The 16,130-nt window shown below is 29.4% G+C and overlaps 1 protein-coding gene across 1 annotated transcript in view; it reads left to right on the forward strand.

Moving 5' to 3' along the window:
• Positions 1-796: 796 nt before the first annotated feature.
• LOC145311694 (netrin receptor DCC-like) overlaps positions 797-16,130 on the forward strand; it is a 67,790-nt gene continuing 52,456 nt past the window's right edge. The window contains exons 1-4 of the mRNA XM_080150661.1: positions 797-836; positions 10,720-10,773; positions 11,371-11,483; positions 13,552-13,656. Of these exons, the coding sequence (XP_080006787.1) occupies positions 13,596-13,656 (61 nt within the window). The 5' untranslated portion in view covers positions 797-836; positions 10,720-10,773; positions 11,371-11,483; positions 13,552-13,595. The remainder of the gene's footprint in view (positions 837-10,719; positions 10,774-11,370; positions 11,484-13,551; positions 13,657-16,130) is intronic.

The following is a 16,130-nucleotide window of genomic DNA, read 5'->3' on the forward strand; positions in this document are numbered from 1 at the left end:
ATTATTTCCCGTGTACCTCTCCTCGCAGCTGTATGTTTTCCCTACAATACATCTATTTTATAAGGAAATCGTGCTTAATAACTTTATCTAATTAATTTATATATTTATACTGTTAGAAATACATACATGTGACAGTACACATATTGTACTTATTTACCTCAATTTCTAAAAATAGAAGAATGTATGTCTGTCTGTTTTACCAAAAGATATCAATAACAGTTGGACCTTAGTATTTGGATCTCATTTTTAGTGAATCTTCTTAAATTCCCCGACAAGGTTCTGCTATTTCAAACTTCTAAAGATAAATTAGATGAGGTAATGGGTATATACAACAATACCACCATAAACAAAAATTTATCTCTGCTGGGACTACCTACATTAGAAGGGATTAATCAAATTTTATATTATTGCTTATGATATATTGGAGTACTTTCTTATTATTCTTTTTAAACCGTTTGGTTCTTTACTCAAAGATATTTTAAGATTCCCCCCCCCCCCCCCTATTTTCTTTAATTTATAAATAATGTTTCTAGCCCTACATGGTGTTCTGTGGGTCTCTATTCCTATTTATAACCTTTATCTAACCTTAGCTATTCCATAATAAACATGAAAAAACAGTTTAAAAAGTAGTCCAGAATCAGATGCATTATGAGGGAAACCGCCAATCTTTCTACACCTAAGTGTAGTGTCAACTAGTGTGAAATAGGTACAACCCTATAGATAAAACTCACGTATACAAACAGATAACAAAGATATTTTAATTATATGACGTAACAAAGACAAAACTTTCAGATGAAGAATGTTTTAATTGTGGCCATTTTTCTAACTCACAACCCAGGAAACTAACTTGGATTCTTTAACTCGATCTTTGTGCACGACAGCCGCTGGCCGCAAAAAGTCGCAGTTTTGCTGTTTTATCAATTTACTTAAGGAGTAAAATGTATTATAAAGGGAAGAATTAGTCATTTTACAAGTTTTTTTAAGCGAATGGCTTGTGGCTTCTGATTCTTGTTTTATTGCTAAACTTTTATAAAAAGAAAAAGTTAAAAGATCAAAAATGAATGGTTTATAATTACATTTATAAGACACGGACTACAATTGTATAATGGTATTTTTTGTAGCAATGCTGCCTCAGAAAACGACGTTTCTGACATACGCAAGTATTTGCGAGTAGATTCTTTACAATTAGTTTTTTTTTGTAGATTAATATGAAGCATATATATGAATATATATAACGTAAAATTAGCTTTGAAAATCATATTTAAACTAAAACTGTAGAGCATCGTTACCATTCTAAATGTTAATGTGTTGGACTTTGTGTCATGTCCTAGCTACGCTACTTATTGTCTTATAATTCTTGCTGTCTTTACCTCGTATCTATATATAAAAAGATTGCAGCTATCTAGAATACAAATGTTTACTGTGATAACTGTAATTTATCATCACCTTGACTTCATAAAAGTGTTTGATAATATATTGAATTTTATATTTATTCTTTTATAAAAGTGTTTTCATCAAAATGATAACAAGACTAAATATCCACAAAAAAGGTTATTTAATTGATCTGGACGTTACTGAGATCTTTTGAATTAGAAAGACACACAAAGAAACTAAAACCTATGCTAATGAAATCAAATTATGCATTAAATTAGGCTAAAAAACAGCATCTGTCGAGCCCAAAAAACGCAGCATGATTTATAATGATGTATTACTGTTAAATATATGTTAGTGTGAAAAGTAGATTTCTTGTGAGGATATATTTGATGTCTAGTCCGGAATTCAAACGCTGTTACAACTTTTGTAACACCTCCGAAAAATATAAACCACAACCATGCATACTGCGCGTGCGGACAACCAGACAAGAAGGAAGCACAAACTACCTGTAGAAGAAGCCAGTCTTTTTAACACACTCAAAGTTTAACCATATATATACTCTTTTTGAAATGTCAGATTAGTGAAATATACATTGTTGATAAAATATCTTAGTTAATTAATTACGTAAAAATGTAAAATGGAGGCTTAACCACCGTCGACTTTTTCGAACCGGTAAGTTTTATTCAATTTTTATATATTAATTTTATATAAAAATTTATTTTTTTTCCCGCGGGGTACTGTCCTTACTCAGTCCCTCATAAAAAGACTCATTTTAGTTTATATACCATATCTAAAGTCACAAATCCCTTTTATAACCTAACCTATATATTGTAATATAGCATCACACTGCTATAATTGTTTGTAAAAGTTATTGTTAACTAATTCAATTTATATAATTCTGTACGATTTTTTACATATTACATATAGCGTCATACTGCTATAATTGTATGTTAAATTTTGTCAGTTATTATAATATATATTTTTAACAAAAATATATCCATATTAAATTCGTCCCTAAATCCATATAAATATTTAAGGCTACATACTGCTTTTAATAAGTCATGGATAGGAACAGAGATTATGACGTCAGCGATGACGAAGGTTCTATAGGTATGAGGGATAGATGGAGAACTTTCGGACGAAGATTTGTAAGAAACACACCTAGAGCACCTTTATTAGTCCCTTCGGCCCCTACTCCACCAGTTAATTCCCAAAACTCCAATTCTAATAATGAAGATCAATTAAATGCTTTAAAAAATAATATGGGAGAAATTGTAAGTAGTCTTAACAAAATGGCAAGTGACATATCCAACCTGCAGGTTGGTTCTAGTAATGCAATAAGGAATGATTTCAGCCAACCCCCTCCTAGCCTAAACCCAATACTTAGTTTTGGCCCTCAGAATTATCGCTACGCTACAACTGATATTCCCGTCTACAGGTCAAACCAACGAGATTTATCTCCTACGGGATTATCCACAATTCATGCTAGGGAACTTCTCTCTTCAATAGAGGACCATATAAATAAGGCTAAAGGGTTGGATAGAATAAACAAAGATTTGCTATTAGATCAAACTAGCCAACAAATAAAACAAATCTTTAAAGCACAAAACACTGAGAATACTTACAACGCCCCTCATTTAAAGTGTAACACCTTTAACAACCTTGAGCCCCCTTTCTTAGCAAATAGAAAAAACACGTACAATGCAGATAAACTTTTCCAAAAACAAAGAGTTATCCATCGTCAATTGATGTCCATAGAAACAGTAGGGCTAAAAGCTTTTTTAAATCAGTTGGATAGTTTTGATCTTTCGGACTTTAGCCCATGTGAATACAATATGTTAATTCACATGTCCATATCTAAGGAAATCAAAGAAAAATTGGAAATGGCTGGGGGTAACCCGTTAGATCTCCCTACTAGCGAATATTTAAATAAAGTAAATCGTGTCCTTAATGGGTCAATTACAAACATGTTTGAAGTAGAGGAAAAATTTTATAAATTTAAACCTTCCTCTAAATCCGTTATGTCCATTTTGTGGGAATACAAAAAATACCTTGAAAATATATCTGACACTATTATTTCTGAGCGGGAAAAGCAGAGAAAAATTATTAGTGCGGTATATAAATATATTCCCTATGACCTTCGGCACCTGCTTAATTCGACCGCTGCCATGCAAAATGGCCAGCTTACGCTTTTCGGCTTTGAAAATTTTTTGCGTACCCACGAAGCTTCCATTGACAGTTTTATATCCAAAGAATCTAGGATACAGAAAAACATGATAAAAAGGGTAGATGTTGACTGGGAGCAATTTGACATTTATGCTGAAGACTTATATGATCACCCTGTAGATGCATGTCTAAAGAACAATTTTTTAGAAAAGTTAAAAAGGTCAGAAAAAGACACGTAAGAAAGCGTCGTCCTAAAAATGCACAAAATTACTCTTTTAATTGTACAAATAGTGTGCCATACTACACAGTCCCTGTTGTAAATAATGATACTATGTTGGAAAACCCTATCAACATTACAGATAGTAAGTTCAGTAAGTCAGTCCCTGTTTTAAATCATTCTGTTGATATATCTTTGGAGAACCCTATCAACATTACAGATAGTAAGTTCAGTAAGTTAGTCCCTTTTTTAAATCATTCTGTTGATGTATCTTTGGAGAACCCTATCAACATTACAGATAGTAAGTTCAGTAAGTCAATCCCTGTTTTAAATCATTCTGTTGATATATCTTTGGAGAACCCTATCAACATTACAGATAGTAAGTTCAGTAAGCCAGTCCCATTTTTAAATCATTCCGTTGATGTATCTTTGGAGAACCCTATAAACATTACAGATAGTAAGTTCAGTAAGTCAGTCCCTGTCTTAAATCATTCTGTTGATGTATCTTTGGAGAACCCTATCAACATTACAGATAGTAAGTTCAGTAGGTCAGTCCCTGTTTTAAATCATTCTGTTGATGTATCTTTGGAGAACCCTATCAACATTACAGATAGTAAGTTCAGTAAGTCAGTCCCTTTTTTAAATCTTTCTGTTGATATATCTTTATCAAATAAGGTTAATGTAATCAATCTTGAAAAGAAAATTTATCGACATCATCTTTTTGAAAAAAATGATTTGAATACTAATTTTGCAAATAATACACAACAAATTAATAGCAGTAATAACTATCAGTCTTTACATAGTTTTACTAAATTCATTTTTAATACAACTTTCTTTCTCATATTGCTAACATACTTTAGTTTAATTGACGTTAATTTTGCGTTATATCTATTTGTGTTAAGCTTTAATGTAACGAGTTTATTTCCCTTTAATAACATTAAATTTGGTATACCAAACAAGTACAGAAAATTAAAAATAGGTAGACGTTATAAAAGTTTAAAATGTAAATTTAAATCCTTTTTAATAAATTGTCCCCTAAAATATGGCTATAATATAGCCTTACCTATTTTCCCCTTCACTCTATCTTTTGTATAATAATTTAATGTCTGTCTCTATTTCTTATAACTTTTCATCCTAAGTTATAAATATATAGATAGACAGTTATACATCATACTCATTAAACCATTTCCCTGATTATAATTGTGACTTATGGTTTATATATTCTGAATGTTTATGAGTATGTATCCTATTATTATATCTACTGTACATAATATCCCAAAAATTGTGACTTATGGTTTATATATTCTGAATGTTAATAAAAAAATAATTGTAGAAATTATCAAACCTCATAAACATTTTTTATAAAATTGCCTTTTTCTTTCAGACGGAAGGATAACGCACTCATCGAGTTATATCATCAAAATAACACACATCCTATACTATTAAAAGACTTAAAGGTGAATATTTGACAGAAATTATTTTCGCTCAATTTTTATATTGTTATATTTTAAAAGACAACCATCTTCATGTTTGTAATAAAATCTTTTCTCCATACTGAAAAATGTCTTTTTAAAAAAAGAACAATTATATCTTTAATGTTAATCTTTTAATATTATAGGAACCCTGAATACCCCCGTGTCCTACCTATCTTGTATAAAGGCAAAAAACTACAAAAACATAAAAAGGTAATTATTAAAATATATTTAAAATACGCTAAAACGATATTTATCAAACATAATGTGTAAAAATTTGTAGTACATCCATAGCTAGCCTAATGGTTTAGTGGTAAACCTATCCGGTACGGTACGCACTTTCTAAAAAGGCGTTTCTGTGCCAGGGCAAGCTATGCGGGCCCGCCGTATATTATTTAAAAATAAATGTTTTGCAAAACTGGCTAAAAAGGCTTATATACCAAATATTAGTATCACGTCATTATACTAGTGTTTTTGTATTTTAAATCGTTATACAAGTATATTTGTTCTAAAGCCAATGCAAATTCTTTTACCAATTATTTTACACATAATTCCATCCTTTATATTGTAAATTAAACAATTTGCGGAAAAAGTAAGAACACCTTCTTGTGCAAAACAAGATATTCTACCTAGCACGATTTAGCATGACAAAGCAACATAAAAACTAGCTTTACTAGGCTTGGCATCCGGGTTAGGCTAAGCCCTACTAACGTTTTACAATTTCCGCAAGTTAAAAACAAATTTGCAATATTATTTTATTTTTAAATTTTATTACGTGCAATGAATTTTAATAACATATCAATAGGTTGTACATTTTTATAATAGATAACAATTAATGATTGACATACAAGAAAAACGTCAATTACAAAACAATTATTTTATTATTAACTTTACATCAAATTAACATTTAATAGTTATTTTTCCTACAAACAATAAGGATTTGTTAAGCAATGAAAGCATCTAAGCAAAAACGGAAATGATAACTCACCACTACATATAAAAATTCTACCAACTTGCGCTATTAAGTAAAATACTAACAGGTTACTAATTTCAAACCTTAAGTTAATTGTTATTTCAACTGTCCTTAACATTGTCCTTGCTTACGGGATTTACCTACAGCTGCTAAAACAACCGCCGAAACCTAAATAAAATTAAAATAAAAATAGAATTATTTAGACCCTATTTTTCTAACTTGTTAGTATATTATCTTTTGTTGTTAAACAACTAGTTCCCAAACTTCTTTGTGTGTGTAAGAAAATAAAGGCTTGAAAATTATTCTTTGTTATGTACCATAAATAATATATAAAATTTAGTTAGGAAATTATGTTACCAACATTATAAAAAAAAGGGTAACTAATCACGTCCGCGATTGCGGCAAGATAATTGAGTCTTACAGTTTTGCCTAGCCGTTGAATGAAAAATTTTTCTCCCCTTTCGTTCACAAGGTTCTTTTTTGCTTGCGGAATTGATTCTTATCTACGCAATTAAACTAAATCAAATTTCTATTCTTTATGATACATAAATAAACGTTTTTATTTGCTTATACCGCATCTTTTATATTTACACACAAAATGCTTATTAATTATTTATTATGAAGTAAAATAATAATTATAAGTATTTGCTTTTGAAGCCAGTAAAAGTGTTCTGTAAATTATCTTACCAAGAAACATGAAAGTACAAAAACAATCAGAAGTAGCCATCCGTTAACTTCATTCTTGCAAGTCTGACGTCCATCGAGTCCATAGGTTTCCTAAAAAATTAACTATTAAAAACTTTTTCATAACAAGTTATATATTGGATATAAAAATCCCTAAAAAAATTCTTATTTTTCAGGATCGACCATCCTCAATAAAACATCGCAGATTATACCTAATATTGAAGAATTATATAAGGTAAAACTCACTTTGAATCCCAATAAAGCATTGAAGACCGCTTGTCTAGTATCCGAGGTCAGATTCATCTTGTTGTACTTGATCTCATCACCGGTTTCTTTTTCCCTTAAAAAATACGTAAATTTATAATATGTATCTAAAAAATATATCTATATAAAGAAAGATGTAAATATATATATTACATAACCAATCTGCATTGAGATATATTATTTTATTTTTTTATCAATCTGCATTGAGATATATTATTTTATTTTTTTATGTCTGCACAATACGCAGATATGGAATAAATATTTTAGAAAGTATTTGTCTACACATTACCATAACGATCGATATGGTCTTATATTTGTAAACAATTTGTAACGGTTTTTAGTTGGGTTTCGTGAATATCGGAAAATTCAAATCTCAAAAGTGGTCAATGTTTTTACGATACTCACACAAACAATAAAGTGTGCGCTCATAAAATACTATCTTCCTGATTTTTCAAGTAAATAGCGTTTTTATGCTTAAAAACATCCCAAAAAATTGCGAAAAAGTAATAGAAATTGCACATTAATGTACATAAATAATATTTTTGAAATAAAAACCCCAAAAAATTCCAAACTTTTAGGTATAAAATTACCGGTTTTTCGCGTGCGCGCTACGTTATTCGGAGCGCCGAATATCAAGGTTCATTATAGATACAACAACCCCTTTTCGAGACGCAAAATATACATACATATATACATACATATATATAATATACACATGTATTATATATACATGTATATACACATAATATACACATGTATATAAATATTAGACATATTTCATTTCAATTACATAAAAGTAAACGTAATTTTTAAATTCATTTCAAAGATCAAATGAGTAGTGGAGTTAAGTTTCCCTGTTCCTATCTTCTTTAATGGTCTTGATTTTCTTTTTTAAAAAATGGCTTAAAGATACCAGATAAGATTTTATAATCAGATCTTGCTTTTCAAGTTTAAATTATTTTTGTTTCCTATTAAGGTATCCAAGACAACCTTTGACGACGAAAATTTTAGACAAAGCCTGCATGATTAATATCTACAAACCTTGCCCTTTCTCGAGGTTTTTACCTAGACATTACCTGGTTTCTGTTAAACCATCTCACTCTGGGGGGTGATTCTACTCAAACATTTATCAGCGCCATATTATTACATTTTTTACAAATGTGTTTGCTCAAATTATAAAGTTATAGGGTTAATGTCCCTAAGTTATACAAGAAGGAGTGCAATGTATACACCAGCTAATACACAAGAACCAGTGTTTATATCTCCTTAAGTCAATCCTAATCAGGAATAAAATATTAAAGCTGGTATTTATTGACATGTCCCTAAACTAAGCATTTTATAATTCACTCTTTATAAACCTGCGTCCCTAAATTAAGCATTTTATAATTCACTCTTTATAAAAATTGCGTAATCACAACAAGATAATTCAAACTTTATCTAGTTTATGTAAAGTATATCTGCCGTTAATTCATTCTTTAATTGGCTAATAGAATCGAAATGTAATTTACTTTTTATAAAAATCAAAATATCTGCCGTTAATTCATTCTTTAATTGGCTAATAGAATCGAAATGTAATTTACTTTTTATAAAAATTGCGTAATCACAACAAGATAATTCAAACTTTATCTAGTTGATGTAAAATATATCAGCCGTTAATTCATTCTTTAATTGGCTAATATAATCGAAATGTAAATCAATCAATAATCCATTCTTTATTCGATTGAGGAAATTTGTTATAAACCGACAAATAAACCATTATTTATAATTAAATACTTGTACGAATCAATCTAATAACCAAGTTGTCATACTTTATTTGGTTATAATAAAACAAATAAAAAACAGCAAAACAAAGAAACAATAATTATGATATTCAATTCTTATTATAATTATAATCAACAATTCGTATATACTATAATTTTGGCGACATTCATTTATCTTTGTTCTTAATTTTTTATTGTGTTACATAGTACTGCAAAAATAATAAATTTTCTTTAACAATTCAAACATTTTCGCCAGTAATTATGATACAAAATTAATATAATTCACTGATAATTGTAATACAAAATTTATGTAATTTAAAACATTTGTTAATATGTGATCTATGTATTTTAATATGTTAAATATAAATGAAAACTCAAAATGAAAAATTGAATCAACTTTTTGCAATAAAATTAAAGTTACAAAATCATTTACTTTTGATATTTTTTATGCTTAGTGACAATTACCAATTAAATACAAATAGTAAATATTTCCCTTTGATTAAGAAAATGATATTGATTAACATTTTTTAATATTTTGTAATATATAATATTGCTTACTATGTAATAAACTAATCATAATGATACGAAGCAGCGCCACTTCTTCACAATTGTTCGTTGTAGTTCTCCTTCAAATTATTCATATTTTCCGCGAGCTTCTACCTTGCAATTTTGGTTGAATCATCATATTGTCATCGAAACCTGAAAACAAAAACATTTACTATGTTGAAGACGACTTTTGAAAATAACTTCTAAATCTACAAAAGATAATCCAGGTTACTGAATGATTGTAAGTTCCTGCCTCGTTGGCCTCATAAAGAGGGGGGAGCATGTTACAACTTTTGTAACACCTCCGAAAAATATAAACCACAACCATGCATACTGCGCGTGCGGACAACCAGACAAGAAGGAAGCACAAACTACCTGTAGAAGAAGCCAGTCTTTTTAACACACTCAAAGTTTAACCATATATATACTCTTTTTGAAATGTCAGATTAGTGAAATATACATTGTTGATAAAATATCTTAGTTAATTAATTACGTAAAAATGTAAAAACGCGTAAAACATTCTACTATCAATTTCCCAAAAACTAGAATTTATGTAGATTAACAAGAACATGCCTTTGTTTAGCGGCGCAAATAGGTTTAACTTTGTAAGTATAAAGCAAAAGGTAATTTAATTAATATGGAAAGTATGTGAACGGGATTAATTGTGATATGGACGAAGCCGCAAATTAATAAATTAAAATGAAAATTCGTGTTAAAAAACTGATTCTTTAAGAACATTGTAGTTTTACTAAACATGCAATGTCTATGTCATATAAAAAAGTGTTTTTTTTGTGTAATAAGAAATAAATAAAAAATGTAAAAAATATTATAGCTTTAAGAGAAGCTCTGATATTTTTTAGACGTGAATTTAACTAAGCGTGAAATAGGACTGAATAAGTTGTTTTTATATTGACCTTGACTATTACGTGTCACAATCAGGGATGTGACAACAGAAGAAACGAATAATATCGTCGAAATTTCAACTTTTTAAAAATAAACAATTATGCATACAATCAGCAAACGTAGATTTGCAACTATTTAATGGTTTATTTAGGTGTTTAAATTCTAATACAGTTAGTTTAGGTTAGCCCCACGCGATGTTTAGACTCCCTGCAGGGGCTAGGGGCTAGATAGTGGAATTTCTAATGTTATCATTCAAATACATGCTCTAAAGTATAGGACGTCTTATAAATGAATATAATAAACCATATATATATATTTTCAATCACCGCCATTCTAATAATGAATCAAAGTTTGTTTGCTAGTGATTGCCCCACTCAACTATTTTGACAAAGATAAATATGAGTACGAGGACAGGTAACACATCACATTACCTTATTATAGTAGTGCAGCTACCCTATTACTTGGGAATATGGCGGTCCGTACGTCTGCCTCATTAAAGTACAACATAGTTTGTGCAAATTATGCATTATTTAAGCAGTTTTCTTCGCGCACGGAATTGTCATAACAGACTAATACATACATGACAGAACACTTTCTCATCAAGACTTACACACACACAATTAAATAATCGCTTGCAGCAGATATATACATTTGCTAAATTATAATATGCAGGTTTACAAGTTTATATCAAATATGTTATTATTGCATTGAAAGTGTGCTATGAAATGTGCTATGACAAAATTACCCTTGTTGTGTTATTTAGATAGGGAGTATAAAGAAAAAAGTTGAAATTCTGTTATGATTTCTTTTAGAAAAAGTGTCCAGGGAAAGGTTCAAGTTTGAAAAAAAAAATTAAGCAGAATTATTACAATAAGTTATGTGAAAAAAAAGACAGTCATACAATTTATCAACAAAATAACTATTTTAGAAAACTTTTTTTTAAATATTTAAAATTTTAAACAGGCTAGTACATAGTAGAACCTATTATAATAGGTTGATTGAATCGTCTAGATCTGCGTGGACTGGAGAGCATCCTGGGAAGACGGATACCTCTGGCGGCCAGCCATACCTGGAGACATGGAACACTAAGCACCCACCACAAGGATATACTGACTCACAACTAGGCATTTTTTCCTTCATTGATAGTCAACTTTTAAAAGAAATCATTATTAGTAGTATTAAGTGATGAAATAAAGGATAGGCAAAAATTTTAAAACGCATTTTAAGCCCTTTACAGTCGAGCCCCCTTCTGGACTTAAATTGGTTGAGGGCTTATATGAATTTACGGCTATAAGTCAGTCAAAGTCAAATTTTGCTTCCTTTACCCTTTTATTTCACAACATTTGTTTATAGGTCCTTTTTTATTTCAAATTTGTATGACTGTAAGTTGTAACTTTCTTGTTTTTTAAGTTAGATGAACATTTTTTTCATAAAATATTTACTTTTGTATATTTCATATCAAATATTCAAAACATAAATTTCGGTGGCGGCGACGGTTCATTGAAGCTGCGAAAACTAATTAAATATAAAAAGTCTACAGAAATTACAACAACTATTTTTTCACTCCTAACTTTGTCCTAAATGATAAATAAATCATTACATAAATATGAATACATTATAACCTCAATTATTTCTGACAGACTAATGTCTTTTCATAATTAGATTTGCTTAACACTCTCTGTTTATGAAAAATCTACACTTAGAGATTCATAATAGGTGTAAAGTAGTGGAGAACTTGATGTATCTATGATTGAAAAAGAGTGGCTATCTTGTCATATTAATTAGGGAGAACAATAACTTATTAGGCCCATGGATCTAAAGGGATAATACATTGCTGATAAATTGATGTACATCCCCAATGATATACTCAAAATTACCCCTTTTATAGATAATGATTATTAGTTAAAACGTTAGGACACTCAACTTGATAAACCAACCAATCAAAGTTTTATAAAAGACCCTAAAGTTGGTAAGCATACGAATAAGAAAACGTTATTATAAACTTTAGGGACTAGTGTAAGAAATCATCCCAATGTCTCCTCCCTCCCTGGGTAAGGCCCCTAGTATATCATTTTAAATTTTGATAAAATGGCAATTTTTTAATTAAAATAATTTTTACTTTTCGTGATTAAAAAAAGGGGATGACTAATGAGAATATTAAGTAAGAGAATGAGCATATTAGTTTATTCTCTATTTTATTTATGAACCATTTTGACATCTCAACTGTAAGAAGGGAAATTCTTATTCAATTATCTAAATTACTGTAAGGAGATATTATCGTACTATTTTATAGTCAATAAGAATAAGGAAAAATCAGTCAAAATATATTTCTTTTAGGAGGTTGCGCTCATGTATATTTTTTTAAAGATATACTTTAATCTAGAATATGTTTATATTAATAGCGCCACATAAATGTAGACCTATCTAGAAAAATAAAGTAAGATATATAAATTGGAATTGTCTGTTGAAAAGTTGAACTATTTGTTTTGTACCAACCAATCAAGATCCAATTTTTGAAAGCCAAAGGATGAGAGAAATTGAATACCAGCACTATTTACAGTCAACTTTTCTTTCCCTCCCATAATGATTACAGAAAGAATGTGCACCTATATAGTGTTAATTACATCAAAATTTACAATTCAAAGACAAATTTATATTTTAGATTAACTGTTCTAGATTTAGACAAAGTTAAAATTTTATAGATTTAACAGTTTAGTTTTTAATAGGTGAAACAATCTATACAAAAAAGTGTTACAAAAAAAAAACAATTACAAAAACAGTTTGTTAAAAAAATATTTACATCATTGATATTTTGCCCTTGTCTTCAAAATACTAGATAAAACTAGAAGTAGAAGATAGAAAAAAGTTTTATTTGCATTTTTTCTTCATATATTTGATATTACAAACTAGGTAGGGTTATTGAAAAATATCCCAAATCTTGAGATTAGTTTCATGTATCCAACATATCTGCAGTTTCAGCATCTTCATTTCATTAATGCCGATTTTCAAGTGTTTTCTGGTATTGAAATTTCTAAGTTGTACTTGATAGAGCAAACACCAGGCCAAGTTTGAAAATAAGAGGACAATTTTAACATGCCTAAATTAGCAACTATACTATCTACAACTGACGGACGTACGAACCGACCCTAATTATACGAAGCTTCGCTTTTAAAAGGAAAAAATTAAATTTAGAGAGTCCAGTTCTTGCCCAGGCATTAAACTTCCGCCTGCCACAGATGCCAAGAAAACTTCCAAGTTTACCCAGCAATTATACCATGAATATTTATGCCATGCAAGGTAAGAATTATCATTTTATTTGCTAAGCTACTATATAAATCGTATATTATAAGATAGAAGGTTGATTTTATAGGTGTGTCTGTCTATTATGAGATAAATTTACATTTACTCCAAAAATTACTTTGTCCGTCTTTCTATTTACACTTTTTAAAAATGTTTTTTTCCATCTTTTTTAAAAGACTGATAAATATTCGTATGAACATTGATCATCTACTCCAAAGCTCTGTATGTCTGTCTGTTATGCTTATTTATATCTTTAATCAGTTTGGCTGTCCTTCTTATCTATTTTGCTAATTATTGATGTCATTATCATTGTTAGTTACATTTACCTCATGGAAATCATTTCAACCTTAATTGCTTATTGAAACTAATAAATAATATATGGAATCACCATTATGTAAAATAAAATAATAGAAAATTTTGCAATAGGGATATATATTTTCTATTTTTATAACAGTTTGTAATAATTTGTAAAATATGTAGAATACGTAATAATGTTAAGAAAAAATATATATTATAGACTCATATTGCACATTTTACAAGGAACTGTGCAGTTCTATATCTAATATACCTTTTCTTTTCTATTCCTATATGTATTCGAATTATGAGAAATCTGTAAAATATGGATAGCCAGTAAGGAAATAAATAGATACAATTTAGCCGATATGCGCACTGTCAATAAGATCCAAAGCAAGAACATCCAGAAACGGTCAAATGAACAAAATTAAGGCAAGCAACATGTAGGGTCAGATTTTGTCACCACAAACATAAGAACTGAAAGTAACCAAATAACTGACTTATATATCAGCTGCGCTTCTAAAGACAAAATTTAATATTAGAAGTCTTATTATTTTTAGTTTTAGAGATATTTTTGAAATCTTTTTCTTTCATTGACCTATCATTGTATTTCTGTGAAAATGCATTTCCTAACACGAGAAAAGGACAAAATAGATACGAATATTTTACTTTTTCCTTATAATTTACTATGACTTCAAATTTACCTCCTTTCATTTATGAAAGGTTTTCTCGTACAAAAAAATGGACGTGCACCTGTCCTTTTGTTCAGTAAGACCAAGAGTTCTCTTAATTTCAGAAAAGCTTTCCAATGGGCAACAAGAGAAGGTTTCAGGCTGTTTTGCTTGTTTTGGGAGTTAAACCCCCTCTCCAAGCAAGTAGAGTAGTCAAAATCATCTCAAAATAAATGTTTACAAACCAAAACAAAATTAACCAAAAGAGAGATAAAGAGAGAGAGAGAGTGAGAGAGATAGAGAGAGAGAGGGGGGCAGGGATTAATAATGATAAATCTAAAATTTGTGAAATATTGTCAAAACTTTTTCCTCAAAATCTGAACAAATTTGACAATATATTGTAAATGATTTCTATTAGAGTTTTGAATGATTTTTATGCAACTTGCAAGTTACTGTTAACAATAGAATGATTTCATTATGTTAAACTGGCGGCTGCATCTCTAGATGTCTTTAGGGGAAAATGTGTAAAAGAGGGGAGGGGGAATGAATCCTGTCCAATGGTTAATTCTTTTTCCCTTAGATTGTCATTGCTATGAAAATAAAAAAAAAGTTAATTGTTTTAGAATTATCTTTTTATTGGGTATATTGTTTTTGTTTAGCCTTTATAATTTTCTTCTTGTATTTTAAATGGTTGACAGTTTGATTTTGATAAATATATATAGCAGATTAAAGATATTTTTCCTTTCTTTTAGGTTTCAAAGATTTTAGGAATATTAGATTTTTACCAATACTTTGTTTTGATATTAAACTAAATTTCTACCAAAGCTTGCCTACTATAATGCCTTTTCTATCCCTCTTTTGAAATTATACCCAAATCATAGATTTTGTAATATGCCTTCAAAATCCTGCTATCTCAAGGGATAAGACAAGTAATGTCAAATTTACCCTCCCTACCTCCAAATCCAATTAAATTTATCATGTATCATGGCAGTTTCAATACTAAAACATATACAAAATAATTGATCTTAAATATTTAATAATCACCAGGGTGGGAAGGGACAATGGACTGAAAAAATACTGGTTTTAATAAAATTCAAATAAGTTTTAATTCGGGATGTAATCTAACCTTCCATTGTCCTCTACTTTCTTGAAAATAATACACTCTCGAATAAAAATATGTATTTAAAAAAGCTAGAATTAATGAAAAACTCAATATCTTTCCTAGAACACAAGCTCTAAAATATGCGTCATTGAGATGCTATGGACGACAGGGGTGTCCAAGCTTTTTTATTTGGGGGGGGGGGTAATCTTTATTTCATAGAGGCATTTTTTTATTTGGGGAGGGGGGGGGTTATGATGGACGAATCCACTAGTTAACATTAAATAATAAAAAAGGTTGATCTTTATTTTGTTCAATGTTGTTTAAAACGTTTGTGAATTGCTACTGTACATTCTCTATTTGTTTGGAAAAAGCAATATTTGAACAATAATCAGTGGCGTGGACAA

Source organism: Acartia tonsa, chromosome 2 (genome assembly GCF_053477335.1).
Source record: "Acartia tonsa isolate MP-2025a chromosome 2, ASM5347733v1, whole genome shotgun sequence".
Taxonomy (NCBI): domain Eukaryota; kingdom Metazoa; phylum Arthropoda; class Copepoda; order Calanoida; family Acartiidae; genus Acartia; species Acartia tonsa.